Source organism: Pundamilia nyererei, unplaced genomic scaffold (genome assembly GCF_000239375.1).
Source record: "Pundamilia nyererei isolate P.nyererei 1_Seehausen unplaced genomic scaffold, PunNye1.0 scaffold00025, whole genome shotgun sequence".
Classification (NCBI taxonomy): Eukaryota; Metazoa; Chordata; class Actinopteri; order Cichliformes; family Cichlidae; genus Pundamilia; species Pundamilia nyererei.
The window spans coordinates 1,883,266-1,910,688 of record NW_005187426.1 but is presented as its reverse complement, the minus strand read 5'-3'; the positions used below and the strand labels follow the sequence as shown (position 1 = coordinate 1,910,688).

Sequence of the window (27,423 nt, the reverse complement as noted above, 5' to 3'; positions counted from 1 at the left end):
ACCAATTTCTCAACACTAACACAACACTAACATATCTGGTTAGCACAAAAACTGTCAAAGCTGTGTAATCACCTTCTCTTCAAACCAGCATCTAACATGTAAAAAACTTGTTGTTTATTACATTTGACCTGACCTCTACCCCAGCATTAATACTGAGGCTACTAGACGGAGGCCTGGCTTGTGTCTCCCCAGAGCAAAGCATAGCTCAACTAGAAAGAGGGAAGCTGGAGAGTGGAGATGGAGATGGAGTCCAGGCATGGAGGTGAGTCAGACTTCGTCGGGTCCCAGAAATGAACACTTTAAATGTTTCTGGGTGACACATAGGGCGGCTGTGGGTGGAGGGGGTTGTGTTTGGACTTGGTGCTTGGGAAGGAATCTATGCCTCTTACTGAGCACTTTGAAAGTTTCCATACATGTAAATATTTTCACCTCATCTGTTCTGACCAAAAGATATAGAAAGTAAAAGAAACATGCTGAACTTTTGTTTAGCAGGATGTTCTAATTGTGCTATAAATATACATACACTGTGGCATGACCTTTAAAACCACTGCTATCCACTCTTCAAGTATTTCGTGACAGGACTACATGTCTGCTACAGAATATGATTACAAGAACGGGAATCATCTGGGAAACATAAATGGCATGTGTACCAATCTTTCTAGGAGATGTTTAAATATTCCTCTACATGGCTGAAAACGTTGACTGGCTGGTGGCACAAGATGAACAGTCAGGTACATGGCAGAGGGTGTTACCCAAGCAGTGCTCAGTTTCATGGTAATCAAATCAACAGTTACGGGGATATTTTAGTCTGAACCAACGAACTGAAATAACCTGCTATCAAATTGACTTTAGAGCCACATCACTGTGTAGTTAAAACCAAACTTGGACGGATCATTCTTTCCTTAATAAAATGGATTTTCTGCACAGAAATGTATTGTTTAAAATCAAAAGAGAAACTCTGGCCCAAACTGCTTTTTGGAAACTGCATACAGCTTTCATCTGATATGAAATGCATTTGAATGCCAGGTACTGCAGTTGGCATGCAATCACAGAGGCGAAACAGCAGGATTATTGAAGGAAGCAGTTGTGGGTAGAAATTTAAGGATGAATTAAACTAAACCTCATAATGTTAAAGCTTGTATTATACCTTTGACCAGTGGAGCGCTTCAGCATGTGTGTTCCTTCACTTCTAGCCTAAACATAGGCAAACATCATATTAAATACAGTTAACAGGTCATTTATACAGGGGTTAACGTTAGAACATACATTTGCCAGTAATATTCTGGCCTGCTTTTAGATCCTCCATGCTGACTTGAAGTGAGGACCGCGAGTGAAGAATTACCTCTATGGACGATTTTCAGACAAACAGAAAAGACGAATAGTGAAGGTGAAGGAAAAAATGTGTGGAAAGGCTCAAGATCGTAGTGATATCAGAGACCCCCGCAAAGAAGCTTTAGAGGGAAAAATTCAGCCAACATGACCAAGGACTTTGTGACTCACACCTGAGATATTCCTGGAACCAAAGTCAGCATTTACTGACTTTAGAAATTCCTCCCACATATGGCTACAACTTTCTAATGTTGTCAAATAAAATAATATGTAAAGCTGCAGTTCTTTCTTCAATAGCCACTGAATTCAGGAATTCTCTCTAAATATAGTAGTAATTTTACTGATGGTGACAGAACATGCTGTTTTCAGTGCAATAGTAAAACCCAGAATCAAATATTCTTTCTACAAGAAATGTGCATAGAGTTGTGAAGAGAGTCTCATGCTTATGACGATGTGACGCTTTTGGCTGAGCTGTTGTCTTAACTAGCTGTACACTTTGTTTCAGTGGATAGTAATAATAATAGTTCTTATTATTAGCAATGCTAAGTCATCTTGTTCCAGTGTATTTAACTGAAGGCAAACTTCTCTGCACCTGATTTCCTGATTTCCTGAACTCACACTACAACAAATGAAATAGACAAAAAGTTTGTTATGGGTTGAACTTTTAAGCCTCATTGAACACAGAAATCTGGTAAAAGTACTACGTTTATCATGCTATTCTATGTCTTACTGACCACTTTCACACACTGCTTTTATTCTATTCTCACAGACATCAGTGGATGTTTTAGATAAAATTTGTGGTTCTTATCCAAAACTTTGACATGCAGACTGGCGCAGCTGGAGACTGAACCAATGACCCTCCAAATGAAGGAGAACTCACTCTACCTAGCCACAGCCACCAATTGCAAATGAAATGTCCACATCCTCTCTATACTTGAAAAAAACATTATGTTATCCTACAGTCTGTAAATTAATCCCAAAGATGAATACCGCTTAAGAACTTCTCGGATATGATGGAATAAAAAACTATAATGATCCCGTTGGGAGGGATGGATCATTGTAACAACAAAAGTAGCATAAAGTATGGAAACAATTAGGATCAACCATGTCTCCCTAACATTTATCACCATCCCCTACTTGCATACTGTAGCATGATGTTATGGGTGTTATCTACTGCAGTAATGAGCCCTGCAGGGTATTTAAACTAGAAAATGTCAATCATGTGAAAAAATTTGTTTATAGTTTAGTGGAGCACATCAGTCTTCCATCTGACTCCACAGCTGAGAGCGCTTAAAGCACGAGGGCAGAAAATTAACTCCCATCATCATAAACCTGCAGTAACTGCCAACACAGACAATACAGAGACAATTCATACATTCTCATGTATAAACATGCAAACTGGCACTCACACTCACTCAGAAACAGGGTACAAATCATGTACATTTGGCTTGGCCAGGCTGAAATTTGACCACCAGTGAAGACAGAATAAGAACACAAAGTGGGTAGAACAATAGAAATGCAGAAATTGAGCTGATTCATCTTCATTGCTGTGAAAGCCACAGTGGCGAGGGGACATGCGGTCTTTGTTTAGATGGTGAGTTTAGTTCTGCACAACACCAGGAATCCCCCCTGAGACCGAGACATGTCATTTACATTTCAGGCATTCAACTAACATTAAGGCAGATGGAATACAGCAGAGGAAGGCAACACCAAAGCTGAGATAATCAGCGAAATAAACATTGACAGCAACCACTTGCAATACATGGTGAGTCAGAGCTTCATTGTGCTGACAACAGTTTGGACTAATTTGTATTTATTTAATGAATGCAATACCAGATTCATAAGCGAATGTCCAATATTTGTGAAATATGACTGTCAAACATTAAAAGATCCTTTTCATAAAAGTGAAACAGCTCGTGGTGGAGCAACCATGATTTAAGTTCCATAATTTCCTTTGCTGTTTTCACAGCAACTAAGCTCATTTTCTTTGGAAGGTGTGAATTTTTCCAAACGCCTAACATGTCTTCTTCAATAAAAGCTATAGAAATAGCACATATTCCCAGATTATTTGAATATGAGAGACCAGTGCCAGGTAAAGAAATACAATCCCTGAGAACCAGAAATTCCTGGAAAATGTGCAGCCTGTCTGGACACTGCAATGCTGTGGGTTGAGATTAGACTGTCAAACTGACCCGGTGTGGGTCACATACAATTGAAAGACTTCAATTGTCCACTTATGGCTTAGCCACGACAACTCAGCAAGGCAGGCCTGTCAATCTGTGGGTTTCTTTACATGTACAGAGGTCATGTGAGGTTATAATACAAACTATTTTCAGCAGAATTGCATTTGGTATTCTACAGAGGTCTTTGTAAAGAGAGGGAGTCAGCATTGTCGCCTCAGAATAGTGTAGGCTTTCTCACTCAAGGCTATGACAAAATGCTGTAAGATTGTGGATGGAACCTGCGTTTTGTCTCACATATTAGATTAATCAGTGATTTGACATCGCCCAACATTCCAACATGTATCATCCTTCTGGAAGACTAGGGCAGATGCATGGTTTTGCTTAACCAGAAAGACTATCATGAAACAATTTTGTCACTGCTCAGTGACAAAAATACTCATGACCCTGTGAAATGAGACCCAGGTAGTGGTTACCGGAAGAGGGTGATATATTGTCTGAAGTAGTCAGAACAAGAAAATGCTATTAACCCAGGGAAAGCTACGCCAAGTCTGTATAGTTTACCAAAGATACATAAACAGGGTGTACCTTTAAGACCAATTGTCTGTATGATCAATTCAATCACCTATAGCATCTCAAAGTTTCTGGCTTTGATCCTCAACCCGTTGGTAGGTAGCTATAAACACCACATCAAGAACACCCTGGTTTTGTTGAGAAGGTAAGAGATGTTATTATGGAGGATGTTACATCTCTCTTCACTTGTGTTCCAGTCACTGAAGCAGTGGTGGTAATTCGTAAGAGATTACAAGATAACTCTAATCTCAGCAACAGGACCACTCTCAGCATTGACCGAGTGTGTTTGCTTTTGGAACTGTGTCTTCATTCTACATATTTCACTACATATCGTACTGTGTATGACTGTGTACGTGACAAATAAAATTTGAATTTGATATTTCACATACAATGGTCAGTAATACAGGCCGATGGGTCTGCCATGGGTTCCCCAGTTTCACCCGTTGTGGCCAACGTGTACATGCAAGAAGTGGAAAACAGGACTCTGTTATCCTACCCTGGAACACCACCAAGTCAGTGGTTCAGGAATGTCGATGACACCTGGGTGAAAATCAAATGTGAGGACGTAACACAACTCACTGATCACATTAACTCGGTGGACAACACATCAAGTTTACCAAGCAGGAGATGGTAAGTGGCAGAGTAGCCTTCTTAGACTGAGAGATTTCCATGAGTAATTGGGGACGTTTAAAAGTTGTAAAATGTGTACCGTAAACCTGCGCATACACATCAGTATTCAAGGTTTGACTCTTGTTGCGGTTATCCCAGCTGGACATTTGTCAAAGCTGGGAAGGCACCTAAAGAAAGCTCCAGGTGACCATTGATCAATGACAATTGACCATTGATCAGTTGACATTGATCAATGGTCTTTGTCAGTGGTTGTTGATCAATGGTCTTAATAATTTGCATATTAATGGTTATGAAACTGACTTCACAACCCATTGTTTGCCAGTGGTGCCTTTTTCTGTTATTGTGCAAATACACTGTTTATAAGTTGGGGAAACCTGCAGTCAGCTGAGACTGAAGAAGTCACTTGATTGACAAATTGTTTCTCCCACTGAAAACATTACGTCCACATGAACAGAATCAACTTTTGGGGATTACAGGGGTGTGTCCTGCCTTTTGGCTTGTGACTGCTGAACAAGACTCCAGTTTCTAAACAACCCTAATTGAATTAACAAGATGGATGGATGGATTAATGGAAGAGCAGATAGATACAATAGAATGATTTTCCTAGGATTCTATACGACCAAGCATTTTTGCAACCAGAGGGGCTGCCCCTTGCTGACCATTGAAGAATATAATCAAAGAGTGGCTGTATCCACCCTGCATATAGAGTTTATGCCCCATCATCAAAAGGCCAATTTTCCAAAAGCTTATCTCTATCCCAATTAATAGGTTGCCAGTCTATGGCTGAGTAAACAGAGAGAGATAAATTAAAATATATGCACACATAGGACCAATTTTAAATCACCAGTTAACTCATTCACTGCCATTGACGTCTATAGCCGTCAATTGCAGTGAATGAGTCCATGGGTTTAACTCATTCACTGCCAATGGCTGGCAGTGAATGAGTTAATATAACAGAGACCTTTAAACTCCACACAGAAGGGCCCCAGTCATCCAGCAAATTCAAACCCAGGACCTTAATGCTGCGAGGAGGTAGTACTAACTACTGCAATACCATAAAGCTGTAAAATAAAGCAACAACGAAATAACACTGTGACTTCCCAAACTGCATTGTCATTGAGCATGCCCATAACTAAAAATGCAGGATAATTTAGACAGTTAGGTTTAAATGCTCCAAATTATTTGTAATTGTCTTCCTTATTATAGTGATGGCCAATTAAGATGTCATGTGTGTAGCTCTTCATCAGCATGCTGAAATATTTTAGTTGATCAAATGATTTATTCTTATCTTGTAACAATTGCACATTTGCTAACTCAGATATATAAAAAAGTGCATGTTCTGTATTATCTGCCCAGATATACCACTTTGGCTATAGCACATGCTAATTCAATGCAGGTTCCTCCTGATGTTGCTCACATGTGTAAAATAATATAAAAAGCAATAAAACAACAGGATTCATGAGTGACTGAGCCAAACTAGACCTCACACAATGGAAGTTGCCACTTTATCTGCTCCATTTATCCCTTTTAGGGAATAAATCTGGCTCTAATGCATGTTATCAGTACAAGAGGGATACACTGCAGTTCTTTGACCTTAAGCCTTTTAGAACATGTTCATTCATCACAATACTAGCCACTGCAAGCTTGACTGGTCAAGTCCAGTAGATGGTGACAAAAAATAAGAGAGAGTAAAAGCCAGTTGCACTAAAATTGATGTTGCTCATGGATAAGTCTGACACACAGAGCAGCAGTAACTAACAGTAATTGTCTAGAGAAATGTGCTGGATAAAATCCAGGAGATTGATAAATCTATGACAGACGATGAAAAACAAATATGCGAGTCTCATGAAGTACCTCTTTTAATACAGATGAATACGTGGTGTGGCACTCATCAGTTATGTCTGGACAACATACAGCCTATGCTAAAACATAATTGAACGTCATATATTATATACACAATGAACCAATCTGGTTTCCCCATGAAGTCATCTGTGAAATCTTTTTGATCCAGGTCTGTGCTGAACAGAGAACAAAGAAAAGCATGGCAAGGAAAATACAACCTCATCTAATCCACCTCCTCCAGCACCACAGATCTCTCATAGAGCCAGAAATTAAACAAGACACAGAGCCTGTTACAGTCTAACCTTGAAAGCAAACAGATCACATGGTCTGGCCTCACACCAGACCTGGTGCCTCATTTATTAAAAGATATTCTTACACCAAGAAGCAAACCTCAGCCAAAGTTTGGCTTCAGACAAAACTTATCTCTGTGTCAGCATTAGTGATCCATGTTAACGTTTTCATGTTGTGTGTGATGTATCAGGAGGTGAAAGTCTTATAAAGTACCATAATGTCTGCATAACCTTTGTTTCAAAACACACAGAATACAATGTCAAACATTTTCTGGAGATTATGAGTAATAAAGAAAAAGCACGAGAGAGGGGCCAGTTACTTCAGGTAATATTTCATAACTTTAGAGGATTGCTCCACACTATATCCCTCTAATCTTTGTTCAACTTTACTTGACTTTGTACATATTACATAAAAACTGCCTTTATTAAATGCTGATTCAATAGCTCAACCAAATTTGGTGTTGTTAATTAAAGAGGTTTTTGTCCTTCTCTATGTATAGTATAATAAAAATAGCTAATCACTTCACAGACTGCTTCTACTTTTTAGGTTAAAATACAGGCCTTACTCCCAGGGGAAGGGGGATTCTTTCCCGAAATGTTTTAGCTTTGGACCCAAACTCAAGTTCTGTTTTATTGTCACAGGGCCAGGAGAGTGGAAATCATCTCCGTGCTGATGGAAACTTCAGGGAAAACAACGTTAGTGTTGCTAAACACTGAAATTACATTCTCTAGTAGTTATCAAAGAGAATCAACAACACAAGTTAAAAAAAAAAAAAGAATGCTCTGAAAGGTTATCTGACACGTTTATCTTCACCGAGGATCGTCATTTAATCTCTATGTAATGACCCTTGGGAATTTTTTTATTTTTCACTCCCAAGTGGATATGTAGAGTTTCCAAAAGGGGATAAACTATGTGGATTTGTGGAAATGACACAGCAGAGTGGTTTAGTGGTTGCAGAAACTGTTCCATAACCTCAGAATAATTCATGTTCAATTCGCCCTACAAGGATTAACAGGCACTCATCATTTCCTGTCACTCTTCTAGGGAAAACAATAGATATAAATGTATGATATAGAGTAACTGACTGTTGTCACACTTAGTGGCCAAGATTTTAGGCCCTCGGGGGTCCAAGGAAAATCCATATGTATGATCTGAGTGACAGCTGCACAGCTTACCTGAAGCAAGTGCCATTCTTCCCATCGGCCCTAATGCAGGGATATTCCACCGTCAAGATTTTATTATCAGGACACTCCATTCTAAGCAAAAAAAGGAAAAAGGAAATATGATTGATTGGCACTGTTTTCCAGCAGTGTTAAGCTACATAGTAATAAAACATGGTGTGGGGAAGTCCAAGCAAAAAGAGATCCAAGGTTGGATTTGAAAAGGGGGATGTTACAGTTTAGCATGGAATTCCCCCATATTCTAAGTTTGATACCACAGGGAATCCAAGCTATTATTTGAAAGTACAGTTACATAAAAGACTGGTGTGAATCTAGTCTGCATGTATGCAAATGCATGGCATTATTGGAGCCCAACTGATTTTTTAAAATTTAGATTTCAGTTTTTGAATTGATATTTGAGGGTTTACCCTGATTCACTTTTAAAAGTATATATGAAAAATCGTCTGTTCTTTACAGTTGCAGTTTCTCCACCTGGATAAGTTTATGCTTTTATTTGTTTTGTATTTTTGTAAATTAAAGTATACATTTTGCAGTGTTCTAATCAAATAAACAAGATACTTAATGTCTTTTGACTTGCACTTACTTGATAATAAAATTATATTGTTAACGTAAACTCTAAACTAAACGAATACAAATTTTACTGAAAAGGTTTTGGTGAACTTGGTATTGACCAAGAAAGGTTTAGAGTGGCCAGATTTACAATGGATAAATCATACAGTTTGGATATTGCTAGACTATTACAGGCAACTATTTATTTGATATTTGTGATATTGCTTACAACACTTTGACTGTCTGGTAACATTTTTCTGTCAGTTTTCAATATCGTAAGACATAACAGAAGAATCCCAGAGAATATTTTTAATTTAGAAACATAATCCCAAATAACTACTCTGACATTTTCATAAAAACTTAACAGCCAAAGAAACAGACTAATATATCAATACAGTCATATTTCCTGTGTGCACAGCCACTACTAACACTACCAGAGGTAGTAATGTGCTCGAGCAAGAAGGGCATCAATCACAGCGGTAATTTTCATTTCTCCGTAATAGAATCCGATGAACACACATACCCTGGAAACATAAATCTGAAGATGCAATGCCCATGTTTTCATGTGCTTGGACAAACGAAACTCTGAATAATTACCCCGTGTTTAACCTGTTGCTTTGCGGTTTAGTGGTTTCCTCTTGTCTTCTACAGAATATTAGGAGCATGTGCTCCATTCCCATTGACTCCTCACCTCCTGACCTACTCTCTCCGGGCATCTTAACAGCATCTGTCATATTATGTCTGAGCACAAGCAACATTTGGCTCTCCTCACCGCAACCGATTTCAACCATTTGGACTTTCCCTTTGCTTTTTGCATTTCCTTGAACATCACATTAGATTAGACGCGCTGCAGCGGTTCATCCAGGGGTCTCCGTGACAGGCTGCTCACAGAGTGTAGCAAAGAGCAGAAACCCATAAAACGTAGACTAAACTCTGCTATGATTTCTGGCACCGTATGCTAATCTGACAATGAAATAACTGTTTTGAGGTTTAATTGAATGCCAAACAAATGTAATGAGTGGAGTGGTAGCTGCCAAGAAACTTGCAGAGCTTCAATCTCACATTAATTCATAAAACCACCGTAAAGCATAAATAAACGACAAGTCAAACATTTTCGTGCAGAAATTTGTGCTACTTTTGAAACTTTTTATACTTCAAGATAGAAACGCACATGATACAACTTCTCGTAATTATGAGCGCAGCAGACATAGTTTCATCATCACACTGCCGTTCATTAACAATAAACAATATTGCTTATATGTGACCCACAACTAATATCTCTGAGACTTACCCTGAGGTGTCCATTGCAAGCGTCGTCCTGATGGAGCTGGCAGCAGATTCCCAGAGGAAAACGACACAGAAAACGCAAAATGGTAAAAGAGTCGCACCATAAAGCTGACCCATGTCCCTTTTTGCGCTCCGGGACAAATGATCTTCTCGAGTGAAAACGCCTTAACATCCGCCAAACGCCACTGTTTTCATCTGTCAGTGACCCGCGCGGGTAGTGCCATCAAAATATCACAAATCCCTGTCAAGTATCCCGCAGAGGAGACGCACATGGAGCCTGTAGGATAATAAGTGCTGCGCAGTGCGTCCGAAGCCCCCTTCCCAACTTTACGCACTAAGGCAAAGACCTCTTGGAGAGCTACTGAAGGGTTTACAGCTCACTGTGTTCTCACTAATCCCCCCTGGATTTACATTCCAGCCTCCAAAGAAGCGACTTAACGCAACTAAGTATATAACCTTACTCCCCATTGGTGGTGATGACGTTAAACATAATAATGATAAAACAATAAATTGGCTAAACAGCATACATGAACCTAAATGACCCCCAGGCTTTACCGCTGTATTTGATAAATACATTCCTTGGAAGAAAGTCAAGCACCCGTGGCGTTGTAAAGACTTTTTAAAAATGCTTTAATAAGATTGAAACTATAACTGGTGTAGGAAAAAAAACAAACTACTATGCTGGCCTGATGAACTGCTCAGAGCATACAAAAATATCAAGAAAATGCAAAAATATGTTCGCAATAAAGCAAAGCTTCCAGTTAGACATTTGAAATGTGGACATTGTGAGTTTATCTCCAAACAGTTTCATCATGTTTGGATTTCATTTTGGAAACAGCTTTACTGAGTCTGTCCTGCCTTATTCAGAAAATCAGAAATGCACTTTGACTGGTGGAGTAGAATGTTGTTTCCTAGAAGCGGCAGCCCCCTGATAGATTTTTTGGAGAGATCCATGAAACATGCATTAATAGTAATAATAGTTTTATAAATAAAGCATGTATTTGCTCTGGTCAGTGGCCTGAATTTATATTTGGTAAACATTATTTAAATTTAGATTTGAATACTTAATTCATAGAGCTCATGAGCTCTAACCTTCTAACCTCTTTGGCACCAAAATGACTTGACTTGACTTTACTTCAGTCTATTTTATTGTCTTGCTGCCATTCTATAAGACCCAGTAACGGGTTGAGTGTAATTGATCAGACACTCTTCTTTCATAGTATGCAAACGTTTGAATGTCATCTGCATACTAGACCAGGAAGTTTGTTGAGTGAGTTTGTGAAGTCTCAGAGCCAGGGAAGTATTTATTTCTTTGATGTTTGCAATATCTAGCAAAGGGTGGAGTGAATTCTAATAAAAAAGAAACAAACAAACAAATTCCTGGTGTCAGCAGAGGCTGGACTTGGTTTAGGTCCCAGAAATGAAACCACAATCTCCAAGATCGATCCAGATCTGAAACTTGCTAATTTCATGAGATGCTCAATGCATGGTTTCCAACTTACAGCCAGTCAAAGACAAATTATCTCTTCTGTTGTTGTCCTGTGAGCTAATGCAGAACACTGAAAACATTTTATATGCTGTAAATAGGCATTCAATTTCTTGCAAATTGTATAGAGCATCAAACTGAAGTCACTGTTGACTGCTGACAATCTGTCACTGTGGACAATTCTAGAACTGAACATGGTCAGTGCAATTAAAGCCCATTTGTCCATTTGCTTGGCTTGGAAAATATCCTGAAGGTGGAGTGGGTACAATTTATAATGCACCCTATATGATTTTTTTTCTCTATTTTTTTTGTAAATAGCCCCTGTGCAGAGGTCAGTTTCTATGCATACTAATTATCCACCCATTATTTTTAATCATACTTGCAATCACAGCCTGATTGCCCAACGTAACATTTGCCATGGGCTTTTAGCAGTGGATTGTGTGTCACTATCTGATTAAGCCACCATACTATCCAGCAAAATGTTTGTTATTTTTTACATTATGATAAATTTCACTATGCATCATGACATTAAAGGAAGTCTTGTTAACTGTACATTTAATTTCTTTTTATTAGGAATGAAAAAATATTCCTCCTTTCCTTTGCAGGTCTTTTATATCAGTATTTAATTCAAGATGAGAAGATTCCGTACCTTTATTTGTCTGCTTGATATATGGCTAATACAAAACAACATTAATACTAATTAGAACTCAACCTGAAAGAGTAATTGAATGAAATCAGAGCCAGATTGTGGAGTGTAGATCAAAATCTTGTTCTTACAACATGAATCTAACGTGGGGGAAAACTATTACCAATCCTGTGATACACTTTTGCAGCATATTACACATACATACATCAGTGTACTAATAATGACATATAGGAGGGTAGTTCATCTTAATTTCACTTACCCAACATAAGCTCCTACACTAAAGATTAAGAACACTTTAGGGGGTTTTGCTGCCCGTGAATGGGATACAAATATTTTAGGGAGAGCTGCTTTGTTACCAACTGCATGCCTGTGTTTCTGTGGGCAGCTTTTGATGATTCACTGGAAGAAATAGTGTTATTCATAGTTGTGAGCGACGATCTGCCCAACAGTCACCTTAGAGGGAAGCACAACACACTGGCCAGAGGATGGTCAGGCGATGTTAGCTAAGTCTGTACTCAGTGGTCTGTTACACCGTCACTCCCCTGGGTACGCGGGGTTCCTGGCCACCATTCAATAGAAACAGCTGGTTTTATTCACCGCAAATGAATCACACTAGAAATACACATGCACTCACTTACTAGCACTGTATACATGTATACACATAGTAACATGGTCTCTCACATCAAATTAAACTGCACAATCTCCTTTGGCTCCATTCCCTCTAGAATCAAATAAATTCATAAAATACATAAAGTAACATTATTACAGAACCACAGCAAAAAGGCAGCTGTTGAAACTACGGCCTCTGCTTCATTATTACGACCACACAGGCCACGGTTCCTCTTTTCCCATGAAGGAGAGTCTCCTTTCTCCATTTTCTTTGGTTGTGGTTTTTATTTAGTGTTTTTGTATATGCACATAAGCAGGCAGGAACAAATGTGTTTTTCATCGAGGTCTGAGGCTGCATTCTGCTTCGTTACCAACTTCTTGTCACTCATGGATAAGACCAGCCAGTTGTGAAACACATGAAATGAAAGACACATTCAGAGGGAATTTAAGGCTCTTAGTAAAAAAAACAGTCGGCTATTCTGCTGTGTTGCTCATTTTAAATTGCACCTGAGAAGTTAGTGCTTACTTTTATCACCTGAGCATTACTTGAATGTTGTCAATGAATAATTGCTTCTAATCGGTTAAAGCAGCTCTTTAGCTACACTGAATGTGTACTGAAGCACTTATCTAAAATATAGGTGAACAGGCAGTGCTAACTCTCAGTAGGATTTAAGACTGACCTCAAATGATTTAATGCTAAAAATGTGGTGCTTATATATCAAAGACTTTTGTTTAAGTTAACAGTTTTTGCTGTTAAACATCTCTTTGTTTTTACCAAGTCCTGCATGAGCCAAATGCACTAAAGTCACTTCAAAGATGTTTTTCATTGGTTTTGGCTGATACCAGCAAAGCATCTGAAACAGCTGATCGTTACCCACTAATGTTGTTCTTTTGTGACATGTCTAAGAATGTTGAGCATGTCCACAATGAGACATAAGGAGCTCCAGGAGTACATCCCTGAATGATATTATCTGTGTTGGATACATAGAGGACATTAATCTCTCTTAAAGCCTTGTCTTGTCTTTGAGACAAATCCATGCAAGTTGAGGCTAAACATCTGAACACAGAAACACGAGAATGAGCCATTAGAACATGTCAGGGAGCAAACAGTCAAAGGATTCATAGGCGCAGGTGCACTGTTCAAAAAGTGGGTTTTACCTAACCCCAAAATACTTAAACCTTTCATGCATGAATTATGACAACCTCAATCAGGATTTTCTTTTCATCTTTAGGCATAAAAAATATTTTTTTCAAAGAGTTTGTTACATGCCCACTTAGGTGGACAACATACGTTTTGTCTTATGAATTTGACAAATGAATAAATAATATACACTGTGTAAAAGGTTTATGTGCCAGTATACCATCATCACTGACACAAATACAAGAACACAACCTTTGAATAGCTATCCACTGTAGTGACCACTATGCGTGAAAGGGTTATAAAAGAAAAAATAAGCTAATTTGAAAACAATTTGTCTAATAATATGTGACTGCAACAGGAAAGAACTCTAATGTGGTAATGGTGCAGTATACTGTGAATCCTTAAACCTGTATGTCTGACTGATTTATTTCAATTGTGTGGCTGTTGTTACACTGTGCATGATTTAAAAAGAGAGACCTATTTTGTGGCTGTAATCATTTATTATTTGTATCTGGGTTTAAAATGTCTCAGTTGATGTTGGCAAAGGTGGAGTACATCCAGGACATGTTGTCAGCGCTAACACAGAAAAACAGCAGGTACAAACCTAAACCTTTTCCTGCTACTAGTGCTAACCAATTCGAGCTTTAAACTCAAACAAATGAAAAATAGGATTCAATCATATTCAGTCATTCTTTATAAACATATAGGTATTTATTATTAAAGTATGATGACTTTCTGTTTTCATTATTTCTTTGAAAATGTAGACAACAACGTTACTGTTTTACTTTTTTAACTAGTTGGATTTTTCATTGTCAGATATATATCCATACTTATATTGTGTTTCACGAGGTAAGTACACAGGAATACTTTTTTTATTTTGGTCAATTAGATCTTAAATGAAGTAATTATCAGAGGCATAATGTGTTAGAAAGGTTAAAAATTACTTTGACTAATTGTACTTCATTATAGTATTTAGTTGCTTATTTATTTTTGCAGGCACTCAAACTTCTTTATACTGAACAAGTAATATTTGCAAAAAACGTCTCCATTGCCAGGTAAACACAGCAGAAAAGTGATGAGCTCATACCACAGAGCTGCACAGACATAACTTATTTTTATGAGTGTGTTCCAAGACAAATCATTGTAAAGCTTCTCTGTTTTTAGCACACAGAACTCTGTGAAACTGATTTAGTAATAATTGCACTCTTCCAGTTAAAACATAGGTTGTCATAAAATACTGACAAGAAGAGTCGTGAATCATGTTTCTGGTTGGGACTCTTATGCGATTCTGTTTCTATTATATTGTGTTTAGAAAGTGAGGGAGTTTACAAAATATGCACATTGCATGCCCTTCTTATCACTGGTAAACACCTGAATCTCCAAGCCAAACAACACAGAAGTAATCCATTAGTGCCAGGAAGGACGATGTGGAAAAAGTTCTTTTGTAATCTGACTGATGTTGCACAATTCAAATGTTTTGTTGCTGGATTTAGCAGTGCTAAAATTTAATACACTGACACTTGACTGAACTTTCTACAAATGCCTTAGCAAGCTTTTTGCTCCTTTTTTTTTATTATTTCTGACAATTTGTTGTTTTTATTGCAGCAGACAGCAGCAGGCTTTGCAGAAACCTTTTCCCAGCAGCCACATACTCCGGTCTTTTTATTGCATCTCATTTTTACATTTTGTCAAGTGTTGAGGTCAGTGTCTTGCAGTACCTGCCTTAATTCAGTCGTCTCTCACTAACATGGACCTGGGAACCTATCAGTGCTGGGACAAGGTAGAGACTTATATAAACACAGCAGCATTGCTTCTTATTGTTTCATGAAATTCAAACTGGAAAAAGCAGCCCCTATAAAAAGCTCCAGAGATGTAATGCAGCCAGTGGAAAATTATTTTTCTAGTTTATTTTATAAGGTTTTATCCTCCCACCTTCCAATTGCTGTTCAACATCTGATTTTCAACTTGAGATCCAGGCCCCCTTTGGAAAATATGATATTTTGCTGCAGGTTTGCTGTATTGAATAAAATGGAGCTACATGTATGAATCATTTAGGCAAATTTGCCACAACAGTTAAACTACTCTAGTGTCTCGGTTTCCATTTGCCTGCAGTTTATCAAGCACAACAAATTATCAAATCCTGTTCCCCAGGCCTTTTGTCTACATGACCCTTGTATAAGAAAAACTACTTAAGTACTTTCTTATTTTCCACCACTGCTGAGCAGAACCACGCTCTTTGACGTCCTTGATTCTTCTCCTTTTGTTGTGTCTGGCTGCTGCTCAGACAGAGTTGATATAAAATCACTCTTTCTGAATAACATCAGCTTTCTTCTTGTGTTTCATCTAGAGATGTTAAACAAGAAAGACACTGCACGCAAATTTATATAAGTGTTTTGCTGGTGAGTGTCCTGACACTGCTCAAAGCCAAGGTAAAATTAAACACCAACCGGTTTTTACTGGTAGTTCTGTACAGCAGTATTTATATCACAGTCACCATTAAAATTACTGTTTAGACTCTGTCCTGATTAATTTTGGTGGGAGCCTTTTTTTTTTTTAAATGTCCAAATACTGCCCAGAGGCAAGTCAAAATTGCTGCCAAGTGGCACTGTATGACTTGCTTCTAGAAGGACTTTGTCTCATCTGTGTTCCTGTAGTCCCTGTTTTTCACACATCGTTCACTGTACACTTTACAAAAGTATATCAAAAGCGTGCCTCTTTTGCTGCAAATGTGTTTTTAATAGACCTAATACTCAAGACAACTTTTTTGTGACTGTGATACGGTACATAAATTGTGCAGCTGCCTATAAACAATACCATGAGGGTCAATTCATGCATTGTCTGGGATTTTAAAATCCTTGCAGTATTTCACCCCACACATAGAGACCACATGCTAGCGTTGTGCTGCAGCAAGACCTCACATGCAGCTAAGATTTAGTGCGCACCTCTAATCGCCTGTCATTGTTACTCTCTGATCTGATTAGCTCTATGTTTCTGGGGAGCATTTTAATTGAAGTATAGCAATTAACTGAAGTGGTCTGCTGCTGAGTGGACAGTGAGCAGACCTCAGTTTTGATCCAGTGTGTTAGTACACTGAAACTGAAACCTAAATACGGACTCCCCTGTCGCCCTGTCTTACTTTGGTCACAACATCACCATCACAGTTAATTAAGAAATAAAATGTTCCCCATGAGTGTGAATGGAAGGATGAATAATGTCTTTTACATTGTGTGTGTTCTACCACCATCTCTCTGTGTGACTTACTGCATGCAGGAATTTGTCTCAGGGCCACACAGCTGCACCTGGTATGGTGCCGTCTGATTCATGACAAGAGTTTCGCATTATCTTTCCAGAGGTGTTTAATTTGCAGTTTAACAACGCAGAATTACACATTTTTCTCATTCTGCACCCCGCTTCATGCTGGCAGCATATAAATTAAAAGTCAGTCGGAAGACTAGAGTTCCAACTACGCACACTATTTCACTGTTATGTATCTTGTTTCTGTCTCCATGTGGTCTAGTTTATCTAAAGGGATAGCTCCCTGCTAGATACAGATTCTTGCTGTGGCAATGCATACTTGAAATTCAACAGGCATGTTACAGTAGCTCAAAGACTTTTGGAATTTCTATCATTTTATAAGGATTCTGATACAGAGAACTAAATGCTGGTGCAAATATTGAGGGGGAGTGATGGGGGACATCACTCCCCCTCAATATTTGCATTGCAGTTCAGTCAGGGGTCTTTGTAAGCATCATAAACCTTGTGAGTCTCCATGTTCAGAAAATTGTTGAGGGCAGAATCTAAAAGGCCCGCTTTTCCAGGCTCTGACCCTGCTGTGTTGTTGCTCTGCTCAGTGTGTGAAGAAAGGTCCGTCCTCTCCCACAACTTGTAACCCCTCTCATCCAAGGAGGTCATGGCCGTGTTGGGAGGCATTCCAGACGTAGCTGCTCTTTCTAGCCCATTAAACCAATCAGTGAACACACACAAAGTGTTAGCTTTGTCTGCATGGCCGAGCAAGGGTGCTACTATAGCGGGACTCCCCCCCTGCCTGCCTGATCGGGATTTAATGTAGGGTTAACCCCCTACATCAGTTTAGACAGCTTTTTTTTTAAGCCACTTAACAATCTGAGTACCAGTGGCATGATTGATGGAGGTCACACATGGGGCAGAACTTTTTTTTTTTAAGAAACCAGAGGGTGCATTCTGTTCCAATTTCACAATAAGAACTAATAAGAATGTTATCATTAGGGAGTATTTGAGCGATTACTTCATGTGGTTCACTGCAGTAACTCAAATTTTTATCTTGCTGTCAGGAGTTGGATAACACCACTCTCATATGTTTGCAAAGTATGCAAGTAACAAAACCTTTCCATTATCTCTAGTTGAGGTATCTGTTTGATTTGTCCCAAAACTGGCTGAATTGTGGTCTAGACACAGTCTTGGTCACCTGCAACTTCTTTTAATAATATTTTTATTAGACACAGAATAAGATAGTTGTTTGTCTTTCAATAGGAACCTTTACCTAACTTTTAATAAGCCTCCATTCGTCAATAATAGTAATAAAATTATAATAATGGAATAAATTTCATTTATTGCAATCTGCTTTTACACCTGCTGGCTATATGCAGTTGGACAAGCTTATTTCAGAACTCAAAAAGCAGATGGTGGCACGTTCATATATTTTACTTTAAGTGAACCGGTTTAGTGTATTTCATTACGTCTAATAAAGCATCGCTATTTATCCCTTTTTTGTTGTTCTGTAGATTGCTTCATCATACCATCATCTGGCAAGCCAAGTCATATCCGTCACAGTTGGCACAGTGTGAGTACACAGCCGCTGTGCTGGACGGGGTGACGTGTTACGGTCTGAGTTGTGTCAAAGCCACATTTTGCTTGTGAGAGCGTGTGTTTTCAGCTGCTGACTGCTGGGTGCACCTGTGAGAGCAAAATAATCTCCCCATTTCAAAGCTTTCTACAAACTATAAATCATGGCAGAACTCAAAGAGGCAAAATGGTAGTAAATGAATTCACAACTGTGAATAATTGTTTTAGCCGGACCGCAGCTTTTGATGACGGCTATTTATTTTGAAAGACGAGATGATTGCGTAAAGGTTAGGGCAACATTTGAGTGGACTTGTACAATTTCTCCCCCACTGCTGTTATAAATGAGCATTTCCTTGTTTGGCTAGGGTTGTGTTACACATTGAAAGAAAAAATACAGTAATATTATTTTGTGTTTTTTACAGAGCGGTTTCCTCTTTGCAAGAAAAGAGGAGGATGTGTGAGGGATAAAACATAATGCGGCGTCCTAACAGCTTATTTATCATCAGTTTCATTGCAGCTGCATTTAGAAATCCAACAGCTGTTTCAAAACCAAAAAATATATGAAGAGCTTTTTTTCTATGCAGCATTTCCCAAACTTTTTCTACTCATAGACTTTCATGGGTTTGGGGATTGTTTTTTTTATATTATTCATGTCCTTCCGTGTTTTTTCTTCCTTTGTTTGCCCCTTGTTCTGCCTTCTTTGTCATGATTAAGTTCACCTGTTTCTTATTATGCCTCTCCTTCATATATAGTATATTCCTCCTCAGCCTTTAGCTGTGTTTGCATTGTCCAATCTTTCACTCACTCCCTCTATTATATAGTAATTTCTCCATGGTAGACTAACTAGCAAACAATTGTAGACAGCTGTTGATACATTACATGGGTGTGCCACTCTTACATAATCATGATCCCGATATTCATAATTATCTTTGATGCTTAAACAAGGGCAGAACATCTGCAACACATTTGAGGCCTACCATTTTTTAAATACATATTGTAACTGACAAATCTCTGCACAACATTTAATTAAAGATGCATGCCACACATCTGTGCACACCTAACCTTATTTACAACATACATGAAGCGTATCCACCTACCAGAGCATGATGAAGCTGCATCTGTGGAATTACGTCAGATAAATTAAAACTACATTTTGTTTTTTAAACAACAGCATCCCCACAGTTGCTTTGGCTCTGAAAATATTCCACAAGAGAGCTATTTAACAACATATTACTGACATATTCATAGTTTAGAGTAACAACTAATGTGTGTTAGGTGTTTTACCTTGTAAATCATTCTGCTCAGGCACAGGAGAACACGGACCGTTTTATAGTTCTGTACAATAATTTTTGATTTTGTTAGGTGATGCTTTTGTAACACCTACAGTGTTACAGGATAAGGGAAACAACATACCCTCAATGTGGTGTGTTATAAAGTGAATGAATGCATAATTCAAACACATTTTTTCTCTTTATGTATTTTATTCTCTGTGCATTTTCAATTGAATCCATGCCAGTCTTTCTCGTTATCTTGTCTGCATTTGGATCAGCTTCATATATTTAATTCAAATGTGACAACAGACCGAAGCTACAGTAGACGTCTGTCTACTTTAGCTTGATAATTTGAATCAGTTCAAATGAAAAAAGCAGTAAAAACTAAAAGTTAGCTCTACAGATGGTTGGAAGTGATCAGTGCCAAGCAGTAATCAATTACTCATTACACATTAATCACTGGAAAAACATACAACAATTCATTATTTAATGGTCAGCAAAATAAATATATTATATAATTCAAACCATCGTATTTGATCTTATTGTTACTAAACGTGTAAAAAGAGAAAGCAGAACATTACGGTTTAATAAGCAGTCTCACAGTTCAAAGACGTGCAGCAGCTGATTTTCATGCCCTGTAATGACTGCACTGTTAGCACTTTAATTAACCACATTAAATGCTTTATTTTCAGTTGTCACAATATAGAAAACTCCAAGTCAGTTTACCCTAGGCCACAATAGCTCATACCCAGCCTGCTACAGTCATTAGCTGTCACCATCAACCTGAAAGTGATCAGTAATGTGATCACAGAGGGTTGCACTCTTCACACAACAACCACAAACATGATGTAACAGTCTGAGCAGTCTCGGGGCTCAACAGACATTTGGTTCTCAACAATTTGTGTACAAAATAATCCACCATTTTAACTCGACAAATACAGAGACACTAATAGAAACAAGCCATTAGTTTAAAACCACTAAACCACATCGAATGTTGATCTTCTTGTGTCTTTGTTTCTGTCCGTTCCATCTTAACCTTTTTTGGTTCTTTAGAAATTCATCTTTAATTTTAGTTTTCGTTGTATTTGTACTTAAAAAACAAAACAAATAAAACAATATACTATTTATCCCATATTACACGGCCATATTTCAAAGAGAGTCATTTAAAAATATTATAATTATAATGAAGTTTCATGAACATTATACATGAATTCAATCATTTTCAAACACTTTCAAAGTAGCGTTTACTTGGGGACCCTCATAATTTGACACCCCTCATAATCCTCTAGAATACTTAGTTCCAAACTGACCATCTCCTGGATCTTGCAGCATGAACCCTGATTCAAGATTCAAGATTCTTTATTTGTCACATGCATAGTTATACAAGTACAACACACACTGAAATGCATCCTGACAGGCTCCTCGACTGTGCAAAAGGGGAGAGAAGAACATTATATACATTTATTAAAATAAATGAGATCCAATTTGGTAAAAGACTAGTTTGCTAAAAACATTTGTTAATAATAACAAAATGTTAGATTCTGAGTTTGGCTCGTGCGTTTGAATATTTTACTTTTACTTTGAAATAAAACACACATCAATTGGGATTAACAACCAAACCACCAAAACCAGTTGGAAACACTCCAGTTGTTTTTACAGCAGACACTAAAGCTGTTTAGCAGTGATCAGTAATCAGGCATCTTACAGCACACTTTTAATCTTCCATAATTAGTCTCTTATTACATATAACTGGCCTCAGACGTATTGTTATATCATCTATTATTTATCGTGTTTTAATCACTGTGCTTGTTGCTCCGTCTTACTGCCTGATCTCATTCTGTACTTTTCAGCCTTTCCTGGTTTCTGGATCTGTTTTTTTCTTCTTTTTGATTTTTCTTGAAGCAGTTGTTTAATTTTCAGATTTACATTACCAGAAGTGTTTCGAAACAACTATTTGAAGCAATTGTTCCATTTGCGATCGATAAACACTGTCGTGTGCCTCACTTTCTGCAAGAATTTAGAGCATTATAACAAGATAACAAGCCCACACGGTTACAGTGTTTGCTTCTGAGAAAGAATGATGTTGGTCATGAAAACTCATGAAATGGCAAAAAATGTTTAAAGGGCACATAAAGAGTTTTCGTTTACTATTGTTATTGTTTTTATACATCAATGCACCAATCACCTCTCTAATTACAGCAGGGTGATGAATCCAACTAGAGTCCACATTAAAACCAGTTTAAGCTTCCAAATTAGTAGAACACTTGACATTATAGGCACTTTCTAGTTTATATTGCAATATTAGCTTTGTTTATGAGGCATTCATGTTATGAATGGAACATGTTTTTGACCAATCAGATTGGTTGGTTAAAGCTACCTGTTGTTTTACAGTTTCCTTTTGCTCGCATTGCATGAAGAAAAGAGGGGGAGAGAGAGATGCAGTGTTCCTGTGGTCACTGACCCACATAAAAGCCCCCCTCCCATTATTCCATTTATGAGGATGAATATGCACACATCCCTGCAGACTTACAGGTCAAACCTTGTAGACCCAATACAGATATATGAGATGCAATGTAAATAAATACCGAACAAACTGGACTCCTGTTTTTTTTAACAAGCCAGGCATTATTCTACAAAGCAGGCAGTTTGGAAACGGGTCTGAGTTGGTGATGTTAAAACTTTAAAGGTACCAGTAAGCAGGAGCAGATGGGGACAGCAGGCAAGTCTTTTGTGGTGCGGCCCTCAAATTGCTCCATCTAAATGTTTGGTTTTATTATTTGGCTGTCTTTACTGTTCCCTGTAAAATTTGGATTTTGTGAACATCGTCATCAGGATAAAATGCAGAAACAAGGACATTGTCGTTAAAAACTGATGATTTGCAGATTAATTAAAGCCATTTTGTTTTGTTAACAATACAATAATGAACAAGAGTTGGTCTTCTGTAGAAAAAGTTCGCTGAAGAGATCAGTTGCGAAACCTCGACAGCAGACATCTGTACCTAAGTGCAACTGTCTTTCTAACTCTAAAGTCTAACTCTGGATGAAAAGAAAACACAAACATTCCCCTGAAAGCTTTCACATCGTCAGCTTATAGTTCATAAATTCCCTAACTGATTTTGTTTGTACTTTTACTGTGCCCACGTGTCTTTTATTTTGCACAGAACAACAGCCCACAATGCTGAGAACAGATGGACAAACCTTTTTCACATGTCTGTGAAGCTTTTCTGTTGAACAAAGCTAAGAAGGAAAACATCCTTGCAGCTGTATTTCTGGTTATGGCCGTTGAACTCACAGGACTCATTACTCATCAGTTAATTAGTGCAGAGTACACCACATGAAGGTTACATCATCTTTTTAAACTTGTTTTTGGTTAACTTTGTTTTCATGTTCGAACATTTTGTTGTAGTGCACTTTATGATGTTTATCTTGAAAGGTGCTATACAAATTAAAAAATATACTTTGCTTATTTGCTTGAATGATTAATATGCAGTGACTTATATTTGGTGAGAGATAGCAGACACATTGGCCAAAGGACACTGAAGAACTGCCAGGCAGGAACAAAGGAGGAAGATGACAGAGAAGATTCATGAATGTAGTGAAGAAGGACATGTAGAAGGGTTGGAGGACACAATGGATACAGTGAGATGGAAGCAGATGATCTGCTTTGGCAACCCGTAAACGTAACAGCTGAAGGAAAAAAATATAATGCAAGCTACTGTAAAATGATTTTCTATGTGTTCTATATGTTTAGCATGGTATTAGATGAGAGAGGGCATAAACCAAGCAGGCAAGCCAGGCAGATAAGGTGATCACAGTGCCAATGCACATCACCGGATGCCAAGGCTATTATCCATCTACGCCTCCAAGGGGCAAATCTATTTGAATCCTATTTGTTGCTTTACCCTGTGTACAGCTGCTGCGCATTTGCAAGTTGCTTTGCAAAACACTTCCACTGTAGCTCCTCTTTTTTTCCTTTTTTTCTTTCTCTGACTTGACAGCTTTGATGTGAAAGGTTTACTGCAGATTACAATAACAAATAATTTATATTCTAATGATCCTGACTGTGGTGTTTTTGTCTGCTTGTGAGCATATTTTCATATATATTATGTGGTACATAAACCAGGAGAAGAGAATGTTCAGTGAGACCTTTTTTTTTTTTTTTAAATTAAGACACGACAAAATAGCCTATAAAGTTAATTTAATTCTTCTGAAATTAGCTTTTTGGCCTGGGAACCAGGCACTGTGCATAGCTTCCTCTCTAATCATCAGGCTCTCGTTTTGCTTGCAGCATGCATCTAAACAAGAAGGCTCTTTGTGTCAGACAGCAGAGGCAGAAAAAAAAAAGAAACAGTGGTAATTTTCCAGCTCTGTTAAACTAAGATATTGTTCTCATGTGTAGATTGCTGTTCTGTCAAGTTAATTAGATAAACATCAGAGAGAGGTTTGTTTCTGAGAGTTTAGCACCTTTTGTGAAATACAGGCACTCGTATGTGCGTGCAACTTTTTTGACTGTGTTTATGTGTTTTACAAGACTGTGACTGAATCTGCATGGTCATCAGATGTTCACCTTACAACACATTGCAGAGTAAAGGCAGATAAAATGTTAATAGGGAACAACAATTAGTCTAGTCATAGTCATGACCACAGATACAAAGATGGTCAAACTGAGCTCCTGTTTGATTTTGTTTTACTTTTTAAGCTTTCCTTATTAGTCTCTCTGTGATTTACATTAGTGCCAAACACAGGAACATTTGTCTCATTCTCTTTGATTTGACTGACTGAAACATCATGAGATATGATTTTAATTCAAAATAATATGCAGTGAAGGTAATAAAATATAAAAGAAAGCACTTACAACATGTGTACTGTAACTGCATAGTAAAATACAGTAAAAAGTAATTGTGGGTTTTCCTTCTCTGTTTTCTAGCCAATGTAAAACACTCAGTTGACCTTCTGCATATCACATGTTGAGCCCGAAACATTTCCCGTAACATCATTGTCACATAATCATCTGACTCCCATTATTGGTTTACTCTTATTTATTTATTTCCCCTGGCAGACGAACAGAGCAGAGGTGACGTAGAGTCGACACAGTCTGCTGGCTGGGAGTGGTGTATATGGAGCCTTCGGTCAGCAGCTCAGAAATTAAAACAAGACTCATAATGACTGAATTAAGAATGCATACAGTACACATCAGTGCCGTCATTCTTTGTAGGTTTTTTATTCATGTCTCTTTATACATGTTTTATTCTTGTACCATTCTTGACACCTGATAACTATGGATGTGAGAATGAGAAATGATGTCCCTTTATAGGGATGTGGTTCTTATTTCTTATAATGCTATATAACTGAAGAACCTTTTTTATATTATCATTTAATTGGCATAGAAATCCTTTATTGTCTCGCCAGAAAATGGACCAACATTGTGGATGTCTCCTAATATATCAAATGACAAAGTGAATAATCCTTGTATTACCCAAGGAAAATCATTGAATTTTGACATTAATCTGTTTTGGATGTGGTCAATTCCATTGTTTTCAGTTGTATTTCTCCTACAGTAAAGTATTTAGAAAATAAGTCTCATGAGATATTGAACTGGTTTGACATTCTTTAGAGTTAAAACCACAAATGTCATCCTTTCCATTCTTCAACTGCTTTAAAATTTTGTGGAGTTTTAAAGAATGTCTTTTCGTGCAGATAGGCCTGTCAGCAAACACAACAATAAAGATAGTCTAAGTAGAAATGAATCTCATCTGTTTTTGCTTAAACTGGCCCATTGTTTACACAGAGCAGAGAGAGGCACACTGAGTCCAGCTGCTCTGGAATATTTGAGTTTCACTGTCTTCAACACATCTTCATTGTAGTGCTCACCAGCCCTCTCTGCAGCTGTAGTCATGCACCATGCTGTTCCCCTGAATGCACACCAAACCTTCTTTAGGGTAGTGTAGATCTGTGCTAACATGCTATGCCTTTTCAGTCACTGACAATTTGATATCTTTCATTAGCTATTATCACCTTCAGCCCAAGTGTAAGAGTCTATGAAAGTAGTGGCAAATGAATTGTATCATTTGTCAGTCATTAGTTAAAGAAAAAACTGAATTAAAATGATACAATTTGTGAGGATGCATTGTTTCAAAGAGAAGAAAACTTATTAAAAGACTGCAAGAATATTATGAACTTGGTTGAGAAGATTCTTTTTTTTTTTACACAACAGCTATGGGATAGATAACAGAATAAATAGCAAAATGTAAACTTAAAAAAAACATGAAACTTTTTATTATGCAAATAAAATAAGCATATTTTTACTTTATTTCAAAATGTAGACTGAAATATAAATAATAATACCTAACAGCAATAAATGACTGGATTGATATTAAAGCAAGTTATGATGAAATGTAAATAAAACTCATGCAACAACTGATAAAACATGTATGTATTGCACTTCGTAAGAGTCATACATGCCTACTTTGGGATTGTGAGAGGACTGCTGTTTAAGACCTTTGCAGCTGCCCCTGCAAGAGCATGATCACTCTTACCTAAACCTTGAACGTACATCCGTGCTGTAAAAACAGGAGCATTGTTTTATCATCACCATTACTTTGGTTTAATTATTGTGAGCCTCATCAGTGCATCGTAAATACATTCCAGTTGTTCTTTGTAAGTGTTTAAACACTCTGAGCCAAATGAGTAAGAGTTTGCAACGGTCTTGGCAGTGATTAGAGTTAGTTTGAGCCCCCACCCAGTTTTTGGACCTTTCCTATAGTCTTCAAATGGTTAGTCAAGAACTCAGTAAGCATGTCAACATGTTTACACCCTTTTTCTGCCAATCTCTGAGAAACATGAACGGTTTTCATGTCTACTCCAATCCGCCAAGCATTTGATCCAGTGCAGTTGGACTTGAGACCTCTGACCGTGCTGCGATTTTAAGGCACAGAGCAACCTGAGCCAGAGGGGTTAAAGTTCTGAGCTGGCACAAAGGGGCGTGAAACTTGGTCTAATCGTGACACACTGTTCATTAATCATGGTTACAGAGACTTCTAATAAAGAAAAGGAGGCGGATCTGATTCTAGCTGTAGTTCTCTGATCCTGTACCAGGTTGCAGTGGGCTCCAGATGTGAGGGTGGACTGTGAAGTCCCTCACACACCCATCTCCAAGCACGCAAAATGCCTTGTGCATAACATGATGTGCAATGAGGCATGTGTTTGCTTTGAAACAATGTAGGTCAAATGTTGCTTTCTTGTGTTATCAATATGGATGGAGAAGTTCTCACCTGGAAAACGCAGCTGCTGTGAACTTCACAACCATCTTGTGAAGTCAACAAGAGCAGCAGCTGTTTCTTCTGTCAGTGCGCTGTTCATGCCCAAACTCTTCAGGTAAGTCTGAGTCATGTAGATGTGACCTCACTGACAAACGCCAGGTTTCACAAGTTTTCAGTTACAGTTTTCAGCCTGCAGATGTTTTGTCTCAGACAGCCTCTAGATGGCAATGTTCACACAGATGTATTTAATACTCATGGTTTGTTCATGGTTTGAAAAAAAATTGCCTGATGAAAGCTCACTTCAAAGCATCTGCTTTAAAGCAGAAGTT

The 27,423-nt window shown here is 38.0% G+C and overlaps 1 protein-coding gene across 1 annotated transcript in view; it reads right to left on the bottom strand.

The window, feature by feature from the left end:
* The window catches only part of LOC102192367 (collagen and calcium-binding EGF domain-containing protein 1-like), a 38,399-nt gene extending 28,126 nt beyond the window's left edge, over positions 1-10,273 (bottom strand). Inside the window, exons 1-2 of the mRNA XM_005727585.1 lie at positions 9,867-10,273; positions 8,021-8,101 (exon numbers count right to left, since the gene is read on the bottom strand). Of these exons, the coding sequence (XP_005727642.1) occupies positions 8,021-8,101; positions 9,867-9,979 (194 nt within the window). The 5' untranslated portion in view covers positions 9,980-10,273. The remainder of the gene's footprint in view (positions 1-8,020; positions 8,102-9,866) is intronic.
* Between the last annotated feature and the right edge of the window lie 17,150 nt (positions 10,274-27,423).